The sequence below is a fragment of the Poecilia formosa genome, unplaced genomic scaffold (genome assembly GCF_000485575.1).
Source record: "Poecilia formosa unplaced genomic scaffold, Poecilia_formosa-5.1.2 Scaffold373, whole genome shotgun sequence".
Taxonomy (NCBI): domain Eukaryota; kingdom Metazoa; phylum Chordata; class Actinopteri; order Cyprinodontiformes; family Poeciliidae; genus Poecilia; species Poecilia formosa.
Genome location: NW_006800312.1, coordinates 234709 through 251745, shown reverse-complemented (window position 1 = coordinate 251745; position 17037 = coordinate 234709). Strand labels below are relative to the sequence as shown.

The 17037-nt window shown below is 38.5% G+C and overlaps 1 protein-coding gene and 1 non-coding gene across 3 annotated transcripts; one reads left to right on the top strand and one right to left on the bottom strand.

Annotated features, from left to right (window-relative positions):
- Positions 1–437: 437 nt before the first annotated feature.
- Positions 438–509, bottom strand: trnam-cau (transfer RNA methionine (anticodon CAU)). The gene has a single exon. It is a non-coding gene; the product is annotated as a tRNA-Met (tRNA).
- Positions 510–7536: 7027 nt separating this feature from the next.
- On the top strand, positions 7537–14538 carry slc3a2a (solute carrier family 3 member 2a). Of its 2 annotated transcripts, none has more exons than XM_007575233.2 (11): positions 7537–7645; positions 8693–8897; positions 8997–9181; positions 11149–11322; positions 11411–11502; positions 11589–11722; positions 12783–12892; positions 12993–13192; positions 13372–13407; positions 13512–13722; positions 13975–14538. In XM_007575233.2, the coding sequence occupies exons 2-11, from the start codon at positions 8701–8703 to the stop codon at positions 14112–14114; spliced, it is 1479 nt and encodes a 492-aa protein (XP_007575295.1). In that variant the 5' UTR covers positions 7537–7645; positions 8693–8700; the 3' UTR covers positions 14115–14538. The 2 variants fall into 2 exon arrangements, with proteins under 2 accessions (XP_007575295.1, XP_016517915.1); XM_016662429.1 differs by having other exon boundaries at positions 12783–12895; positions 12996–13192.
- The last annotated feature ends 2499 nt before the right edge of the window (positions 14539–17037 follow it).

Sequence of the window (17037 nt, the reverse complement as noted above, 5' to 3'; positions counted from 1 at the left end):
AACCTGAAGCAAGAAAACAAGACAGACATGTTGAGGATACTTCACAATACAAAGAGATCAACAGATGACTTCAATGCAGTCATGTAACACCTATTACCATCATTTCCAGTCTTTTCCCTAAAAATAGGAGGCTTATATTTTACAGAATTTAACCCTGTAAAAAATTTAAAATATCCTCATTATTAAAGCGTTTTTATGAGCGTTTGTTTGCAGCAGACTGCAAGTCAAAGGTCAGTGTTCATCACTGCTGCTGCTGCTCTCATTGCCTGTTAAATTGAAGGGAAAATGTGTAACAGACGCAAATGAGGTAAATATTTAATCTAAAGTTGTCCAGCCATCTGCCTGGTTTAGCATCACTGAATCTCCAGGGACAGAAGTGAAAAGCGACGAAGCCGATTCTTCCGTATGCAGATCCAACGTCACAAGCTTTCAGAAAATAGCAGAGGATGGTTTCGATCCATCGACCTCTGGGTTATGGGCCCAGCACGCTTCCGCTGCGCCACTCTGCTGCATGTTGGGTTGATGGGGGAGGGAAAAGTGCTTCATCACCGTAGTGTGCTGCTTCACATTCACAGTGAGGGGCTTCTTACGTAACATGGAGCCATTGTTTGCAGGGCAGTTTCACAAAGAGGAGCTCAAAGGAGTTAGGAGGATTTAAGGAGGCTCAACACATGAATACTGAGTAAACCATTTACAGTTAGCAGTCTTACACTGTGTCTTACAAAAGGAATCATGCCCCTTGAACTTTTTTATTTTTTTACCTTTGTGACACTTCAAGGTAGTTTAGTGGGATTTTATCAACAAAACTTAGTGGATCCTTTTAACCTGCAGTAACATATGCATGTTCTGCTCATTCTTCTTTGTAAAACAGCTTCAGGTCAGTAATATTAAATTAGGTTTTGATTCTACATTGACTTTTGCTCTGGACTTTGACCAAGTTTTAAAGGTTTAAAGACAAATACATAACACTCTTTTCAGGACACATATTCTCGTCCTCGCACTTCACAGTTATTATCTACTTTGAGTTGGCCAACAAGATAAAATCCCAATAAAATGCATTAATGTTTGTGGTTGTAGTGGGATAAAATGTGAAAAAGTTTAAGAGGTATGAATACCTACCTCTTAAATATTCATATTTTTAAAGGGAATCTACAGATGTGGTGACCTAATGTTTTATTTTGAAAACAAATGCATACAAGATTGCTGGAAAAAAAACAAACAGATGTATCAGCTGTGATGTACCGCTATAACCAATGAGAAAATTCAGCTGCAGTAGCCACTGTTCAACCCAAAGAGGGCAGCCCTGAGTCAGCTTTAGGCTAAATGTTGTACAAATAAACACATTTACATGAAAATGTCTTAATTTGCACAGAAACATTAAGAACCAATTTAGGAAGTTTATCTGAAAAAAAAAAATCCCCTGTGTATTTGCGGTTTAGTTGCTCTTTAAACAGTTGTGTTATTTGGGTTCTTATTACAGCTCAACCACAAACAAACAGTGACAATAAAATGCTTCAACCTCCGATTATTGGTGTATTTAATTCAAACAAACCAACATGTATCTCTCAAGTAATGAAGACCTTGATTACACAACTCTATGGGTTAATAAACACCTACAAGATGGAGATCATATCAGTGATACATCAAGAATTGCACAATACAAGTCAAAGTTCAGGACTAAATTATTGAGCACTTCACACCCTGATCTTATTTTAAATCAGAGATATACAGTAATACGGATTGATTAGATGTTAAATGGGTCAAAACTCCTAGGAAAGCGAAGCAAGTTTAGAAAATAAACAGCTGAGCCTCTGTTCTGTGCTGAGACTGAAGTCGTTCATTGTTTCAGAGCCTGAAATCTGCATGTTGGGTGTCTGAGGGAACATGTTGGGATCCTGAAACAATGAGATGAAAAACACGCATCCTCAGACAGACTGGTCTGAACTGGTCCGGGTTTGTTTTGCTGCGCTCTGCCTTTTCTTTTCTTTTTTTTTTTTTCCATCGAGCTCACGCCGTCTCGCAAAATAAACTCTCCCACAGGGGATCAGACCTGGATTTATTGTGAGGCTGGATCTCTGCCTGTTTGTGCTTTTTAACCATCTTAAACACTTTCATTGAAAGCTGGAATGAAGCACTGCTTACTCTCTCATGTTTAGTTTTATCTTTTGTTTACTTTGACATTCAGATTGCACATTTTCATTTCTTTTAGCAGTGGGATATTTTGTCTTTGTTGAAGCTCCGACCCTGAACCAGATGTGTTGTTTATCGTACAAAGACAGCTGAACTGGAGAGAACAGGAATTACTAGCCTGGATGCATTTTTGAGCTCAAAGCTAATAACCTTTAACTCCTTTCTAGCCACAAACAGAAAGAACTGCATCATCTAACAGAGAAAAACTCTGACTGCATAAACTTTGCTCCTTTTCTTGGGTCCAGGGCTCAGACAACATTAGTGGAAACACACACACACACACACACACACACACATATATATATATAGATCAGTATTATGTTATCACTAATATTTGCTTCCTCCACAGCTCATAAACATGTTTACATCTCCTTCCTTCAGCTCTCACTGTACGCCCTTTACCCTTATTTCTCTGACTCCTCCTCTCCGTCATACTTCCCCTGACATGGCAAAATTTCTCTTCCCCTCGTTTTTTCTACCATGCTTCCTGCTGCTCACTATACTCCTGCCTGGAAAGACGACTAAAGTGAGCGAAAACGTTAGAATATCCGGTTAGGTACTTTATCTCTCGTCGCATGTGCTGCAGATCAACAGCACACTGTGTTCACATCAGGCAGCTCTGTTACAACCTGACTCTGCAAACACGTGAGCGTCACACAGAGATAAAAAGAGAACCAGATGGAGCGGCAAGTGAACACAGAGATGTTGACGACAAGTATCTGACTGTCTGGAGAACCCAGTGCGATGATACTGCTAGGATCTGGGGTTTAGGGTTTTGTCTTTTTTATTTAGTTTTGTCTTTCAGCTCTGCCTTGTTCCCACTTCAGTTCTTCCTTAGTGATTCTAGTTCATTATGTTTGTTTCTTGTTTCTAGTAATTCTTTGTCACTCTAGTTTTACTGTGCTTCTTTAGTTCAGTTGTTCTTTAGTGTTAGATTTATTTCCTGTTCCCCTTGGTACTTTCTCTCGCCCCCTGTGCCACTTTTTCTCTCTCCCTGTCCTCAGTCGGCCTCCTTCTGCCTCCACGCCCACCTACAGCCCGTCAGCCCATCAGCCCAGGTCTTTAGTTCTGCATTCAACCTCCCCGTATTGAAGCGCTTCATTCTCAGTCCCTCCTCGCCGGATTCTCTCGTCTGTTCCCTGCCATCCTTCCCTTGGATTTATGGGTTTTGTTCTTTGGATTCAGTGGTTCATTATTAGTTTTTAGCCCTTTTTATACTTTTTTTTGTCATTAAATCTTTTACTCAACTCAATGTTTTCTTGCCTTCTCCATTTGGGTCCATTCCATCTTCTAACACGTCAAGATAAATACCCCTTGCACTTTTACAAATTTGGTCAGACAATTTTATTGGCATAATAATAAAGAGAAAGGAAAAAAAACATGTTTTTTCATCTATACTTTTAAATCTGAAAAGTGTGGCTTGTACCTTTGTACTATAATCTTTGACTGATTTATTCTAACTCATGATATGCTTTGATTTTAGCTTCCCCATTGCAGTTCTGGTTGTGGGAGTGCATCTATTAGTGAGTTAGTATTATACTTACAATTTTTAGTATATTAGCTGAAAGTGTGAAGATGTGCCAGGACATGTATATAAATTAGAAGGTTGCACGGTTGTTTATAAATGTATTTTTATTGTATCTTGATTTATTAACTTGTTCATACTTTAACATATAGGTGTTTTTTTTACATGGATTTGGAGGTTGCAAGGTTGAACACAAAATATATAGGCAGAAATACTCTTCTGTATTCTTATGGTATTTTGATTTATAAATTGTATGTACTTTAATGCATAGAAATGCCCAACCAGGGGGTGGGGGGTTGTGCTCTTTATGCAACCCATAAGTTACAAACTTGTTCTGCTCTATGTTTCTGTGCATTGTCCCTGTCAAATAAACTAACAAGAATAATCAGGGTCATTGTCCTGCTGGAAGGTGAACCTCCACCTCAGTCTCAAATCTTCTGCAGACTCCAACACGTTTTCTTTCAGGAATTTCCTATATTTAGCCCAGGCACTCTTCCCACTAAGTCCCACCAGCTTCCCTGTCCCTGCCAAAGAAAGGCATGCCCTAAGCGTTATGCTTTCGTTGTGTCTCTCTGTCGGGATGAACGGTCTGGTTACTCAATATAAATTGGACTTCTTCCAGCGTTTTTTTAAACAGCGGCTTTTTTCTTCTCTTGTTTGCATAAAGGTCAGATTTGTAGAGCACACAACTAATGTTTGTCCTGTCAACAGACTCTCACCTGAGCTGGTGATCTCTGCATCTCCTCCAGAGTTACTATTGGTCTGCTGCTGACTAGGTGATTGGTTTGTAGGTGGTTTTTTGGCCTTCATGATGCTTTATGTTAATTTATTTTCCCTCTGAACTTCTGAAGCTTTTACAGATGAGTGAGGTTTTTACCATTATGCTGATGTCTGAAGGCAGATCTTCCTCATTTCCACTGAGCGGTTCGAACTGGTGACACTATATCCCTTTCTCGAGTGTCAAGTCTCACTCCAGCCAGATAATGTCTGGTTTGGTTCTAGCCAAGTTCTAGCCATTGGCTGTGTGTTCTTCACCATGTGGACGTGAACGGGTTAGTTTCTCTGAAATCTCTTGGTATGAGTTGCCCAGTCTGACTGATGCTGAACAGCCAACGAATGAGGGTTCTGCCAATCAAATCACTTATACGCAACACCCGGCTTGTACCATCTCTGAGGAGGTTCCAAAACAATGGGGAGGAACTATAGAATCTGCAGACAAATCTGGGGAAGAACCAAACAAAAACGACGCCTCAGAGGGGCTTATTTTATCAAATTCAGGACATTTCCCCTGCCAATTGGACTCACTGGGCAGATGATGTGGCTTCATGCTAGTTCGACGACAATCGTAGCGGCCGTGGCGCAGTAGTATGTCTCACGCTTGTTGCGAGCAGTGACGTTTTTCTGTTCCCCTGTCAATGGACTGTAATATGAGGCAGGAGTAGCTCCACCCTAACCGCATTGTACCATTGTCCATTGACCTACAACTGAAGGAGGTTCAGGAATGGTGTGGTACGGGTCGGTTGTGGGTCGACTTTACACTGGAAGTGGACAAAGTGTTGTGTAGAACCACACCAATCACTAAAAATTAGTCACAAGTTACAATGGATTTTATATCAGGGCATCAGAGTAAAGATGGTTGAACATATTTCACCCTTTTCAAATGTTTGTTTTTAAAAACTGTTAACAACCATGTATCATTTTTTTCCCACTATTCTTTTAATCTACTACTTTCTGTTGGTCTATTAGAGATCATCCCAATAAACCAACAAAAGATGGACAAATTAGAAGGGTGTGTAAACTTTTGGGAAGCAATGGGGGTGGCTGTGACATTTGCTCCGGGTCAAATGACATTTGCCCTGGGTCAAGTCCTACATTTCTGCAGCTCAATGGGATCGTGAGACACTCTCCGAGGTCTGGCCCAATAACTTAGGTTAAAAGTTGCTGTGTCACAGTGTCCGAAATAGACAGGTGCAGGTTTTAGGCCAAGACCTAAATAGACAGACTGACACTGTGGTGAATGAGAAGCTGGAGTACAACTTTATATTTTTACACCTCGTGAATATATGGGTCAGTTCTGATTTATGTGACCTATAATATTACAGTGAAAGAGTGAAGAGAATCTGGGGTAAATCAGACTCTTCAAACATCACTAAGATGTGTTTTTTTTTATTATTTCAATCTACAAAAACACATAAACAGAGCAAGCGCTCACATGCAGAGGTGCGGTCACGTGAGAGCAGAGTAGCTAAGCTGGTTCCTGTCGTTATTTGCGGCTTCACAAAGTTGTTGACTTGTTTTTAAATTGTAGAGACTGACTCAGAAATAACAGCCTGAGTGGTTAGGTACAGATCAAATACATAGTGTGAAGCAACAACGAGCTTGTGTTATACAGAAACTGCCAAAAGAATGCCTGTTGTCATCTGCAAACCCCACACCTGATGGAAATAATTTAAATGATTGTTGAGTTAAAAGTTTAGCTCAACATGATTGTTGCAGGTAATGAAGCTCTCCAAATATTCAGGCAACAACCTTGAACTGTAAGCAAAGCAAATAGCACTGGAGGCCCCAAAGGATTGTGAGCATGAAACTGTTGGGAGGTTTTTTCTGAGAACTATGTTGTTCAGTGAAGGTCAGCAGCAGCTGGGAAATGTGTCAGAGCAGCAGCAGCCACAGGAGGAGGATGTTGTTTTTCAGATCAGATCATTTAAATTAACTATAACGTAATACAGGCGACATTATGGCTTCAGTCATCAGCGAAAATCAGATCAAATTAAAACAGAAGGGTTCACACCAAAACAAAACAGCAAGGTGAAACGCAGACATTTGAGATCAAAGAACTGTTTTTATGCCTTTACCGAGAAAAGTCTTTGTGTAAATCCCGTCTATTGTTAGGAGGCAGGAAAATAAACTTTAAACAGAGAACATGGCAGGTTTACATAAGCCTACAGCGTCTGTAAAAAGAAAGAATCCCCTGTTGCATTTCCTAGTCTCCATTTGTACATACAATCAGTGCCTTGCAAATATTGAACTTGTTTTGTACCCAAAGAAATCAATGGATTTTTACTGGGATTAAACAGAAAAACTGAAACATAGTTTTCTAGATTTTTTACAAATACAACCTGACAACTGAAGTGCGTTTGCTTGAATACTTCTTATTCAAGCAATAAAGAGTATTCCTTATTACTCCTTTACTTTATTCAAATTAAGACAGTACTTTATAGATGCAAGTATTTTCACATCAAGACATTTACATTTTACCTGTCTGTCTCTGCTCAGTGTGTCAGGGATTCCCCTTTACATTCAGGTTTAGACTTTAACTTGGCCATCTAAATATGTAATCCTGCTTTAAAGTTAGGGTTGGAACCTTATTTTATTCACTGATCTTCTAGAGAAGGTTAATAAATTACACAAAACTGGATTCTTCTTTGACATGATGATTTAATTAGACCTCTGAGTAACAGACAGGTCAATCATTTAAAGATCAAAGGTTTGACGTCTAAATCAATCATCATGGCTAATTATACTAATGATATAATCAATCATGTGCCTAATTTAACTGATTTCTCTATTTCAGAGTTGAGGAACATTTCGATTAAACATATCCTCAAAAAGTACATTTTGTACTTTCTTTACTTTTTTCAAAAGTGGAAACATCAGTAAGGATTTAAAACTTACTACTATCACATTATATTTGACTGCAACGACGTAGAGGCAAATAACTATATCTGTATGTAGTTATTTAGTAAAATATGCCATATTTGTCCTCGTGGCCGAAGAGAGAGTGAAGCAAACGGATTGGTTGATTTCTCAGTGGGCGGGGCTAAAACTGGGTTACAAATACAATCCAACCGGCTTTTCAACGGAGATCAGAGGAGACCCCATTCAAAGTGGGTCAGTAGACCTCGACGGACATTTAACTGCTTTCAACAGGTAAGCCTAAATTTATTTAGTGGGATTTTTCTCTTCCCTGAGAACTGTGTAGTTGGCTTACATTTCAGATATAATATCACGGAGTCTCGAGAGGAAACGGAAGGTTTTAACACGTGGACTGGCGCCTGACGTAGGTGGATTTTATCCTCCAAGAAGAAAAGCTGGAGTATTACAACTTTATTTTTTTCTTGGTCTAATTTCTCATTTCTACTTTGAGTTATCAATATAAATCATGAAGTGGTTTTCGCTTCCCCCGACCCCCTCCGTCAATCTGTATTTGTAGTTCAGAAGCGATTAAAGTGAATAAACCTATCAAATGCCGGTTAGAGCCACTTCCGGTTCAACAAATTAAGACGCTCGAGGTTTTAGGTTGACTATTTTAGACTACAACGCTCATGAGGAGTTGCGAGAATTGATATTGTTTTCATTCTCTAGATAAAGGAGGTATCGTATTGTGGCGTTTTAGAATTTTATTTAGATTTTTTAAATAAAAAAAAACCCTGGCTCTTTTATTGTGAAGTTTTACAATTTCGGCTTAGTCTGCAACTGAGAGAGTAAATTTCATCATTCAACTGTTGAACGCGGAAATGGGATTATAATCTTTAGCAAATGAACGGCGGTCCAAATCTACAAAAATTTAAAAAAAAAATCTCCATTGATGTAGATCAGAATTTTAAAATCACATTAAGATTAATATAATTGCAACTTCGATCTATATACGAAAACCTTAATTTTATGTCATGTTATGTAGAACTACTGACATTTATTTACTTTTTTATGACTTTATAGTGACATTTTAAGATTTAAATACTTTTGATGTAGATTAAAATATCCTTTTCGTCTAATTTGCAGTTCTTTATACAATTTAGTAGCCTTTATCAACATTTACTTTACTCCCCTGTCCTGCAGTTTGCTTTTTAATATGAAACCTGAGTAAATTGGAGCTGATTCGAATCAAATATTCAGTTGCACCTTATCAAACGCTGTAGAGGAGACCATAAATCAACTTGACAGGCCCTTTCCCCTCATTATTTGATCGTAAATCAGATCCAACCATGAGTAAGGACACCGAGATCGACTTGGAGGAGGTGAAGCTGAACACGGTGGACCAAGAGAAGCAGCCTATGGCCGGAGACCATCCCTCTCCTGCTGGAGAGAAGAACGGCAGCGTGAAGCTGAAGATCCCTGACGAGGATGTAACGTTCACCGGCCTCTCCAAGGAGGAGCTGATGAAGGTGGCTGGCACCCCGGGGTAAGGGCCAACAAAATACAACTTGGTCATTATCTATCTGCATCTGTAGGCTATTATTTAAACATTCCCCAAACCTTGCATGCATGTTTTAACATGTAGGTGGGTGCGAACTCGCTGGGTGCTGCTGGTTCTGTTCTGGTTGGGCTGGGTCGGCATGCTGGCCGGTGCCATAGTGATCATCGTCCAGGCTCCTCGCTGCAAACCCATCCCTGAGATGCACTGGTGGAATGAAGGGCTTCTGTACCAGATCCCCGACCTTCATGCTTTCTCTGATGGACTGAAAGGTAAAATGTTTTTGGAGATTAGAAAAAATCTTTAGCTTTGATTACTTTGTTAATGTTCTGCACAAAAACAAGACTTCCCCTTAAATCAAGGGTACTGATTTTATGTGACCCCCCACCCCCCAACTGCACAGGTGGTTCATGCAAATGGAGACTTTTTATTTGTAATTGACCAATATAACTTTCTAACAATGGAAAATGTTAGATTCACTCAAAGTTTCTTTACTCCCAAGTCCCTAGAACCTCGTTTATCCAGAGACATTTTACTGAAAGCTGACTTTTCTGAACCCAAATCGACTTTTATTTTATTTGGCTAACTGTTGCAAACATTTTGAATGAAAGTCACACAAATCTTAATAAAACTGAATGATTTGCTCAAGTGAACAAACTTATTGTTCAGTTGAACAAAGAGAACAATTTGTTACCTTGGCTGTAACAAATTGCTCTTTTTAAAAGAATTTAAAAACTAAATACTTTTTAAAATTTGGATCTACACTAAATACAATTCATTTTGTACCTAAGAATTAAAACTGGACCAAGTTATTTGCTTTTTAGTTCATTTTTTCCTTCGTTTTTTGAACTCCCTTGTCTTAAATGTTCCAGCTGATTCACATGAGTGTAGTCTTGTGACAAAGTTTTGCTTAGTTGGATAAGAAACTGCTGACTTGGCTGGGACTGTGCGACTAAAGGCCAAAGGGACGTAGAACACGACTGAGTCACTTCTTTCATATCTCATTCAGATTTGAAGTCGTACCGAGTTACCCTTAACTACTAACTGAACTTTTTTTTTTTAATTCATTAAAATGCTTCAAGCTGCTCCAATGTTTTTTGGAGACGGGTCAAAAGGACAGAACGTCCTGCACTTGCTGCAAATTAGTGGGGGACACACTCTGGTTTCCAGCCGGCTTTGGGAGGAATTCCAGAAACCACATGTGACTTTATTGTTCTCGCATAGAGACCCCGCTTGTGCTCAGACTTCACATGGCTGGCACAGGGTGTGGATGTGGTTGTTCACACTCTCCTGTCTTGGGTCAGGTTATTTCACACCTTTTTTTTTTTTTTTTTTTTTTTGTTCTAACGTGTGTCCTTCGGATCTCCACAAATCATGGTTTGTTCTGGTGCTTGAACTGCACTGTAACTGAAATAAAGATTCTTATTTGTTTTCAAATTCAAAAATACTCTATTGATCCCAAAGGAAAATTATGATGGTTATTGAAATTAGGGCATGTCATTAAATTAGTGTTTTGTTGTTGGACCAGTCAGGAGTGTGAAAGATACATTTCCAAAATGTAATGATTTATTTTATTAGCAATAAATCACAATATGTATTGCAATAGATGTGATCAATATCAATAAAGTGCCTGAAAGAAAATGTGTGGTATTATGGGGGATATAAGCAGAGGAAAAACCTTCGCCTCTCAGCAAGCTAAACAAGATTGGTGGCATTGACTAGCTCTCTGGTTACCTAGCAACGATCTGCTGAGTAACTTGTGGTTACCTGGCAACGACCTGCTGAGTAACTGATGCAGCGGTTTGCTCCACATAACTGCTTAAAAGTAAAAAAAAAAAAAACGATGCAGAGTGAAAACTGTGGTAAAACAGGAAATGTCATGCCACCAGTTTGGCACCATTTCAGTTATTTAAAACAAAAATATTTATCTATCAACTGATGTGAAATGCTTGTATAGTGATGCGTTTTTCAGCCATCCTGTCCACATCTAATTTACAGTAGTAATATCATGAAATGGTAAATTGAAACTGCCTTTTGTTTGTTTGTTTAACCTCAAAACTGTGGTGGTGTAAAAAATTTTTAAACTTGTCTTCAAACTGCCTGAATTTTACTGTGGGAAAAGTGTACAAACTTTGAGAAATGTGGTGGTTTTCACATGTCCGTTCTAGGTTGTCTGTACTCTGTGTGAAATTCAAACTGCCAATTTGTTTTATGAGCCTGTATTCTTGTCCTCTGCCAGGTCTTGAGGGGAAGTTGGACCAGCTGAACCAGTTGAAGGTCAAAGGTGTGGTTCTTGGTCCTCTTCACGTCGTCCAGAAGGACCAGCCAAACACCCTGGATCTTAAAAAGATCCGCTCAGACCATGGAAAGATGGAAGAGCTGGAGGCTGTGCTGCAGAAGGCTAAAAAGAAAGGTAGCCTATTTTATTCACATAAAGGTTAAAAATTAAAACTGTGCAGTGACTTTTATTTAGTTTGGCGCTTTCCTGTTTCTTTTTTAAGGCATTTCTGTGATTGTTGACCTGACTCCAAACTACGAGGGAGCTAATCCATGGTTTTCTGCCAAAGACAATGAGATGGTGGAGAAAGTCAGGGTGAGCCAGTGTTCACGTTTGTCTGAATTTCACGCGCTTTCTTCAGCGGCTCTGTACCAACCTGATGCGCTCCTGCTCTCTTCCAGGAGGCAGCAGAGCACTGGATAAACCTGGGTGTTGATGGCATCAAGGTGTCAGACCTAAAGTTTGCCTCTGGCTCCAACGAGTGGCAAACACTGAGAACTGACGTCCAGGTCAACAGGACTGTCGGCAAAGTGAGGTGACTGAATCCGTTTTCTGACCTCTGAGAAACTAGATTTGGGGGAGAGAAATTAGATTAATTTGTCGGTCTGATTGGTTATTTTTTTCATGAATTTGACCTCAAAGCTCTCAAAAATATCAGCTGATTTGTTGCAAAGACATTCCAGTGTGAGGTATTAAGTGGAGAAGTGTCTTTTTTTCTTTTTGTGTCATGGTAGAGTGACCCCTGGTGGTGAGGTTTTATCATGACCTTTTAAAATCGCATGTTAAACAGACCGTCTCTAGGCCTCATTTTAAACCTGAAATGCATCCTGAATTTTCAAGTCTTTAAATTTGATTCAAGTTTATTCTAAGTTTTTGACTCTCATTTCCTTGTACAGATTCTGCACTAACAATCGGATAAAAACTAATCTTACAAAGGCAACAAAAACATCCCCTATTAGCAGCCACCTGTTTTTGTTTTTTAATTATTTGGTGTTTCTTTCTGTGCCTTCCTGTCTCCCCCTAAACATTTGTCATTTGTGGCAGAAGTGTTGCGCAACACAAATAATCAACAGTGGGCTAAATACTAAAGCATAACTTCACAAAGCTTCAAGGGAGACATTTTGCCTTGAGAAATGTTAAAAATGTAGGTCCTTGATTCATTCGATGAATTGTTGCAGCCCGTCATGAAAACAAATTTTGTTGGATGATAAACTGTCCCAGAAGTCATTGCGATAAACTGTAATATTGTTTTGAAACCATTTTTCAAGTTATATGATGGCAATGGTAAATTGTCATGAACGATTAACACTGGAACTGGAAGACATTTTAAATAAACAAACAAAACAGAAATGTAAAATAAAAATGAAGTCTCTAATTAAAATTGTTCTTCAGTTGAGACTAAAACACCAGACTGAAAACTCTTGATTTCCAGTTCTTGGTAGAGAGAAAAACCATAAATCTCTCAAATGGAAATTGAGCTCATGGAATTAATTTATTGCTTAGGCCTAATTTATTTGTGGTGGTGCAGCTACAGTGGACAGCTCTGCCTTGATTTTTCCGTGTTTAGTGACTGACGTAGCATTCTTCCCCCTCAGTGCGCTGATGGGTGCAGTAGAAGGGGCTTCAGCAGAAGAGGTGGCCCACCTGATCAACACCACTGGTGTGGATATTATTCTGCCCAACCTTCTCAGCTCCAGTGACAACGGTGGGTTTAGCCTGTCTGAGCTAAGAACTGTTTCCCTCCTGTTTGTTTGTTTGGAGTTTTGATGCATTTTGTCCCCCCCGCCCCCCCTGTGGATTTGCAGGCATGGAGCGCATCAAAGCTGTGAACGTCCTCCAGTTAGAGAAGAGCAGTGTGGGCTGGGGTCTCGGTGCCAGTAAACTGGAGCCTCTGTCTAAAGTGGCAACGTCCTCAGACCTGCAGCATCTCTACCAGCTGCTGCTCTTCACTTTGCCTGGAATACCGGTGTTTACCTACGGAGACGAAATTGGCCTTCAAGGAAATGTAAGCCCCAACCTGACTGTGTTGAAATGTTCAAACAACTTTCCTCTGATTGACTCTGATCACTAATCTGCGTTTTGTCTGAAAACTTTTCTTGCCATTTATGAAATGCATCAAATCTTGGACTTCAACATGAAAACTCAGAATTAATTTTCATACTCACAAAACCTTCCACTTTTCAGGGTTCTGGATGGCCCAAGATGGTTTGGAAAATGGATGTAAGTGTTCAGTCAGTTATGACTTTTTTTTTTTTTTTTAAAGGAACCTTAATTTGCAGTCTAGCAGCTACTTGTTTTAACATCCTTGCATCTCTGGTATGCAGGCTAACCAGTCGGACAGCTGGTCGCGGTTCAAAATCCTCAGTGACCTCCGAGGCAAGGAGCGCTCGCTGCTTCACGGCGACTATTATCCACTCGGCTCCTCTGACACATCCCTCGCCTTCCTTCGTGTGTGGGACCAGAGCGAAAGATACATAACTGCAGTTAACTGGGGAGCGAAACCAGCAGAACTAAAACTTACACTTCCTCCTACAGGTGAGCTGGTGGTCAAATGTTATGCAGAAAACCAGTCATGTAAATTGTAGTGAAGAGGATTGGAGCAACTAGGGGGGGGAAAAAAATCGTGATTTTCTTTTTTTCCGATCAGTCAAAATTTTTGACTTTTCCCCCTCAAAATTCCGACTTATTTGAGATCAAAGTCAGAATCTTTTTTTTTTTTTTTCTTACCGTTTAATATTAGTTGTATTAAACTTTTTTCTTTGTTCGTTTTTTTTTTTGCTCCTGCAGAAGGTGTAACTCTGCCAGACAGAGCCGACGTGAAGATATCAACAGATGAAAATCTGGAAGCTCAGTCGTCTGTCAGCTTGGAGAAATTCACTCTTGGACCTGAAAAAGCAGTGGTCCTGCAGTTCCCCTTCACAGGCTGAAGATGGTGCCAAACCTACAACAAAGTTGTCTGCAGATCAGATTTATTTTGTAGAAGCTCAAGTCAGCAGTGTTGAATCTTAGGAGTTGGATGAAACATTATAAAAATTCAGGATTTGTATTTTGTTACCATAACAGATCATTAGTTTGGTCAGGATGCGTTTGGGGGAAAGCAGTGGCCAGATTCAGCTTTTTTAAAAAAATGTATTTTGTTCAAAAACAAAATGCTTTTTAATGTTGACTTTTTTTGTTCAGACATTCCATCTGTTTTTTTTTTTGTTTTTTTTTTTTAGCATTCCTTATGTTTTTGTTTTTAAACCAGTGTTTTAGTGAATGTTCCAGCTCTTTATTTTTGGATTCAGACACATGTTAACTGAAGCTTGTGGAAACAAAGTTAAAGAAATTAGTAAACTGGTCTGTGCTGACTCTTGTGTACGCTTTTTGTTTTTTTGCAACACCAGTTATGAAAGTTGTCTTTTTATCTAAGACAAAGATAATATCAAAATGTTTTTCAGCTTATACAGGTGTGTGAAACTGTGTCACAGATGTTGAGGGGAAGTGTGTCTTCATTCTCACCAACATAAGATTTAGAGGTTGTCTTGGTGCATATTTTACTACACTGATACAAGCGTAGCTCACTTTCTATAGCGTTTAAGTGTCTGAAACACCTGGCAGCGGCTCTAAAATGATTTATGTAAAACTACTTCAAATTTGGGTAAGTTTGACTAATTCTGCTTTGCTATGACCATAAAACGGGTGGAAATTTAAATGACCGGAGGTTTCAGTAAGCGTTATGGCTGACATCAACTCTGAATAAACCACATGAATTCAGAAATTACAGGACCTGAACTCAGTCAAAACTACATCTGTGAGTGAGAGCTTGTGATGACTTGGTCACGTTTAATCTTTAGAAATGTAGGGTCTCTTTTTGGACAAAAAAAATTACGTGATGAGGTGAAGCAAACCATTTAGTTTGGTAAAAATCTATACAATTTTGAAGTATTGAACTTTGGAGAACGATAAAATGAACAAGGACTGCATTGCTATCAGTGCTGCAACTTTGGGTAAAAAAAAAAAAAAAGCCTTTGTGGTTTTCCTCATTTGTCGGCCAGCATAGACATTAATTGTGTGTATGTGTACATATATATAAATAAACTTTACTGTGTCTTGGTGACGCATCAGAATTAATCCCTAAATAGTTTATTTATATACTTAATACTTTGTGTAATGACATTGAATTAATATTTAAACCATAGTGTGTATTAAAAGGAAAATGTTCCAGTTTTTACTACAAATACTTCTCTTAAATTAAAATTGTGTTATCAAGTCTTGCTATATATGTTTATAGAGTAGGTCATTTTATTTTGAACATACTTTATGTATCTAACAATTGCTTTGAACAAAGGCTACGATACCAATGTCCTATTTATACTAAAGCCACTGTAGTTTTCTTTTCACATTAAAGTTTCTGACTAGATGCTAAAATTCTAGTTTATCATTAGCCTTAAATTTAGTTTTATCAATATAACTATAAACAAACTCCATCTTTTTTTTAATATATATATTTATAGAGTCCAGTTTATTTCATTTTGAACAGAAATGACAACTCAAAGATTTATCAAATTATTTGTACGACTGTTTTAATCTAACAGATTAGCCGAGAACAAAAGGTTCACGGCCGCTGATACCATCACTGTGCAGCATTTTGACAAAATGCATTGCCGCTTTCTCCTTTCATCGGCCATCATTGTTGTTTTTAATTTATTTTTTTAAGAAACAATAAAACTGTTTTGGTGACTCCATGGAAATGATAGCATTAAAGTCAAAGCATTTTAAATAATAAAAAATAATTAATTAGCAGCTAATTTGACTGCAGTGATGGCAATGGTCCTTGGAGCAACTACTGATGTGTGCGGCTTTAGTTTAACAATGTTAGCTGAAACAAAACTACATTTATTAAAAAAAATCTGAATGAAAATCCTGAGTCACTCACTATACATTTAAAGGTCTGAATTAGAAACTCTTTATTTATTCAAGTGAAAATTGTTCCGTGCTGCACGAAGAGCACTTTAGGTGCAAAACTAGGAAATAAAAATAAAACAAAATGAATAATGCGCAACATTATTGTATGATGTATTGTATGTCACCAATACATCACCATTTACCAATATATCAAACAAATATAAACAGTTGAAACCAGGTTTTAACCTGCACTGTATAAACGTTTAAACTTTTTCTTCTTAACTCTGACATTAAATCACACATCATTTTTCCTACTTTAGGTCAGTAAGGATGACCAAAGTTATTTCTTTTAGCTAAATCCCAGAATGACGAGATTTAATGTTATTTTTCTCTTCAAATTCAGGTTTGAAACTTCTGAAGGAAACACCTTAAACACTGCTTATTCAAGTGATGATTTAGGGAAAAAATACATCAAGATATTAAGAAGAGAACCATTGACCTCAACTAGTCTGGTTCATCATTGGGTACAACTTTGTCTACGTTCATCGGCTCAAACAATTACAATCATGTATAAAAAGACTATAAAGGAAAAATAAAGACCTTATAGCAGCATTAAGTTAAAGGAGAAAAAACTGGTGCATTTTCAAAAAAACAGATGAAGCAACATCAAGGCATCGACCCAAAAGTTGGACAAATTGGTCTTCCAAACGGATAATGACCGTAAGTGTACAGCTACATTACGGTTTAAGGACAACAAAGGCGGTGTCTTGGCTCAGCCATTACAAAGGACCAATCTGGAATCACATAGAAAATATGACGGCACATCTGAAAAAGTGTCCAAGCAGGGCTTACTACACTGATTCAACGACAGGAGGAATGGGCCAAATTTCCAGCAAACTGCTGTAAGAAGCCAATGGACAAAACCCAAAATATCATACAGTTTAAAAGCTTATCTTACCAAAT

Bases quoted from the DNA above. Each gene is read 5' to 3' on its own strand.
- slc3a2a (XM_007575233.2), top strand. From the start codon at position 8,701: ATGAGTAAGGACACCGAGATCGACTTGGAGGAGGTGAAGCTGAACACG. The intron at 9,182-11,148 runs GTAAAATGTTTT...GTCCTCTGCCAG, and splicing joins TTTCTCTGATGGACTGAAAG to GTCTTGAGGGGAAGTTGGAC. The intron at 13,408-13,511 runs GTAAGTGTTCAG...TCTGGTATGCAG, and splicing joins AGATGGTTTGGAAAATGGAT to GCTAACCAGTCGGACAGCTG.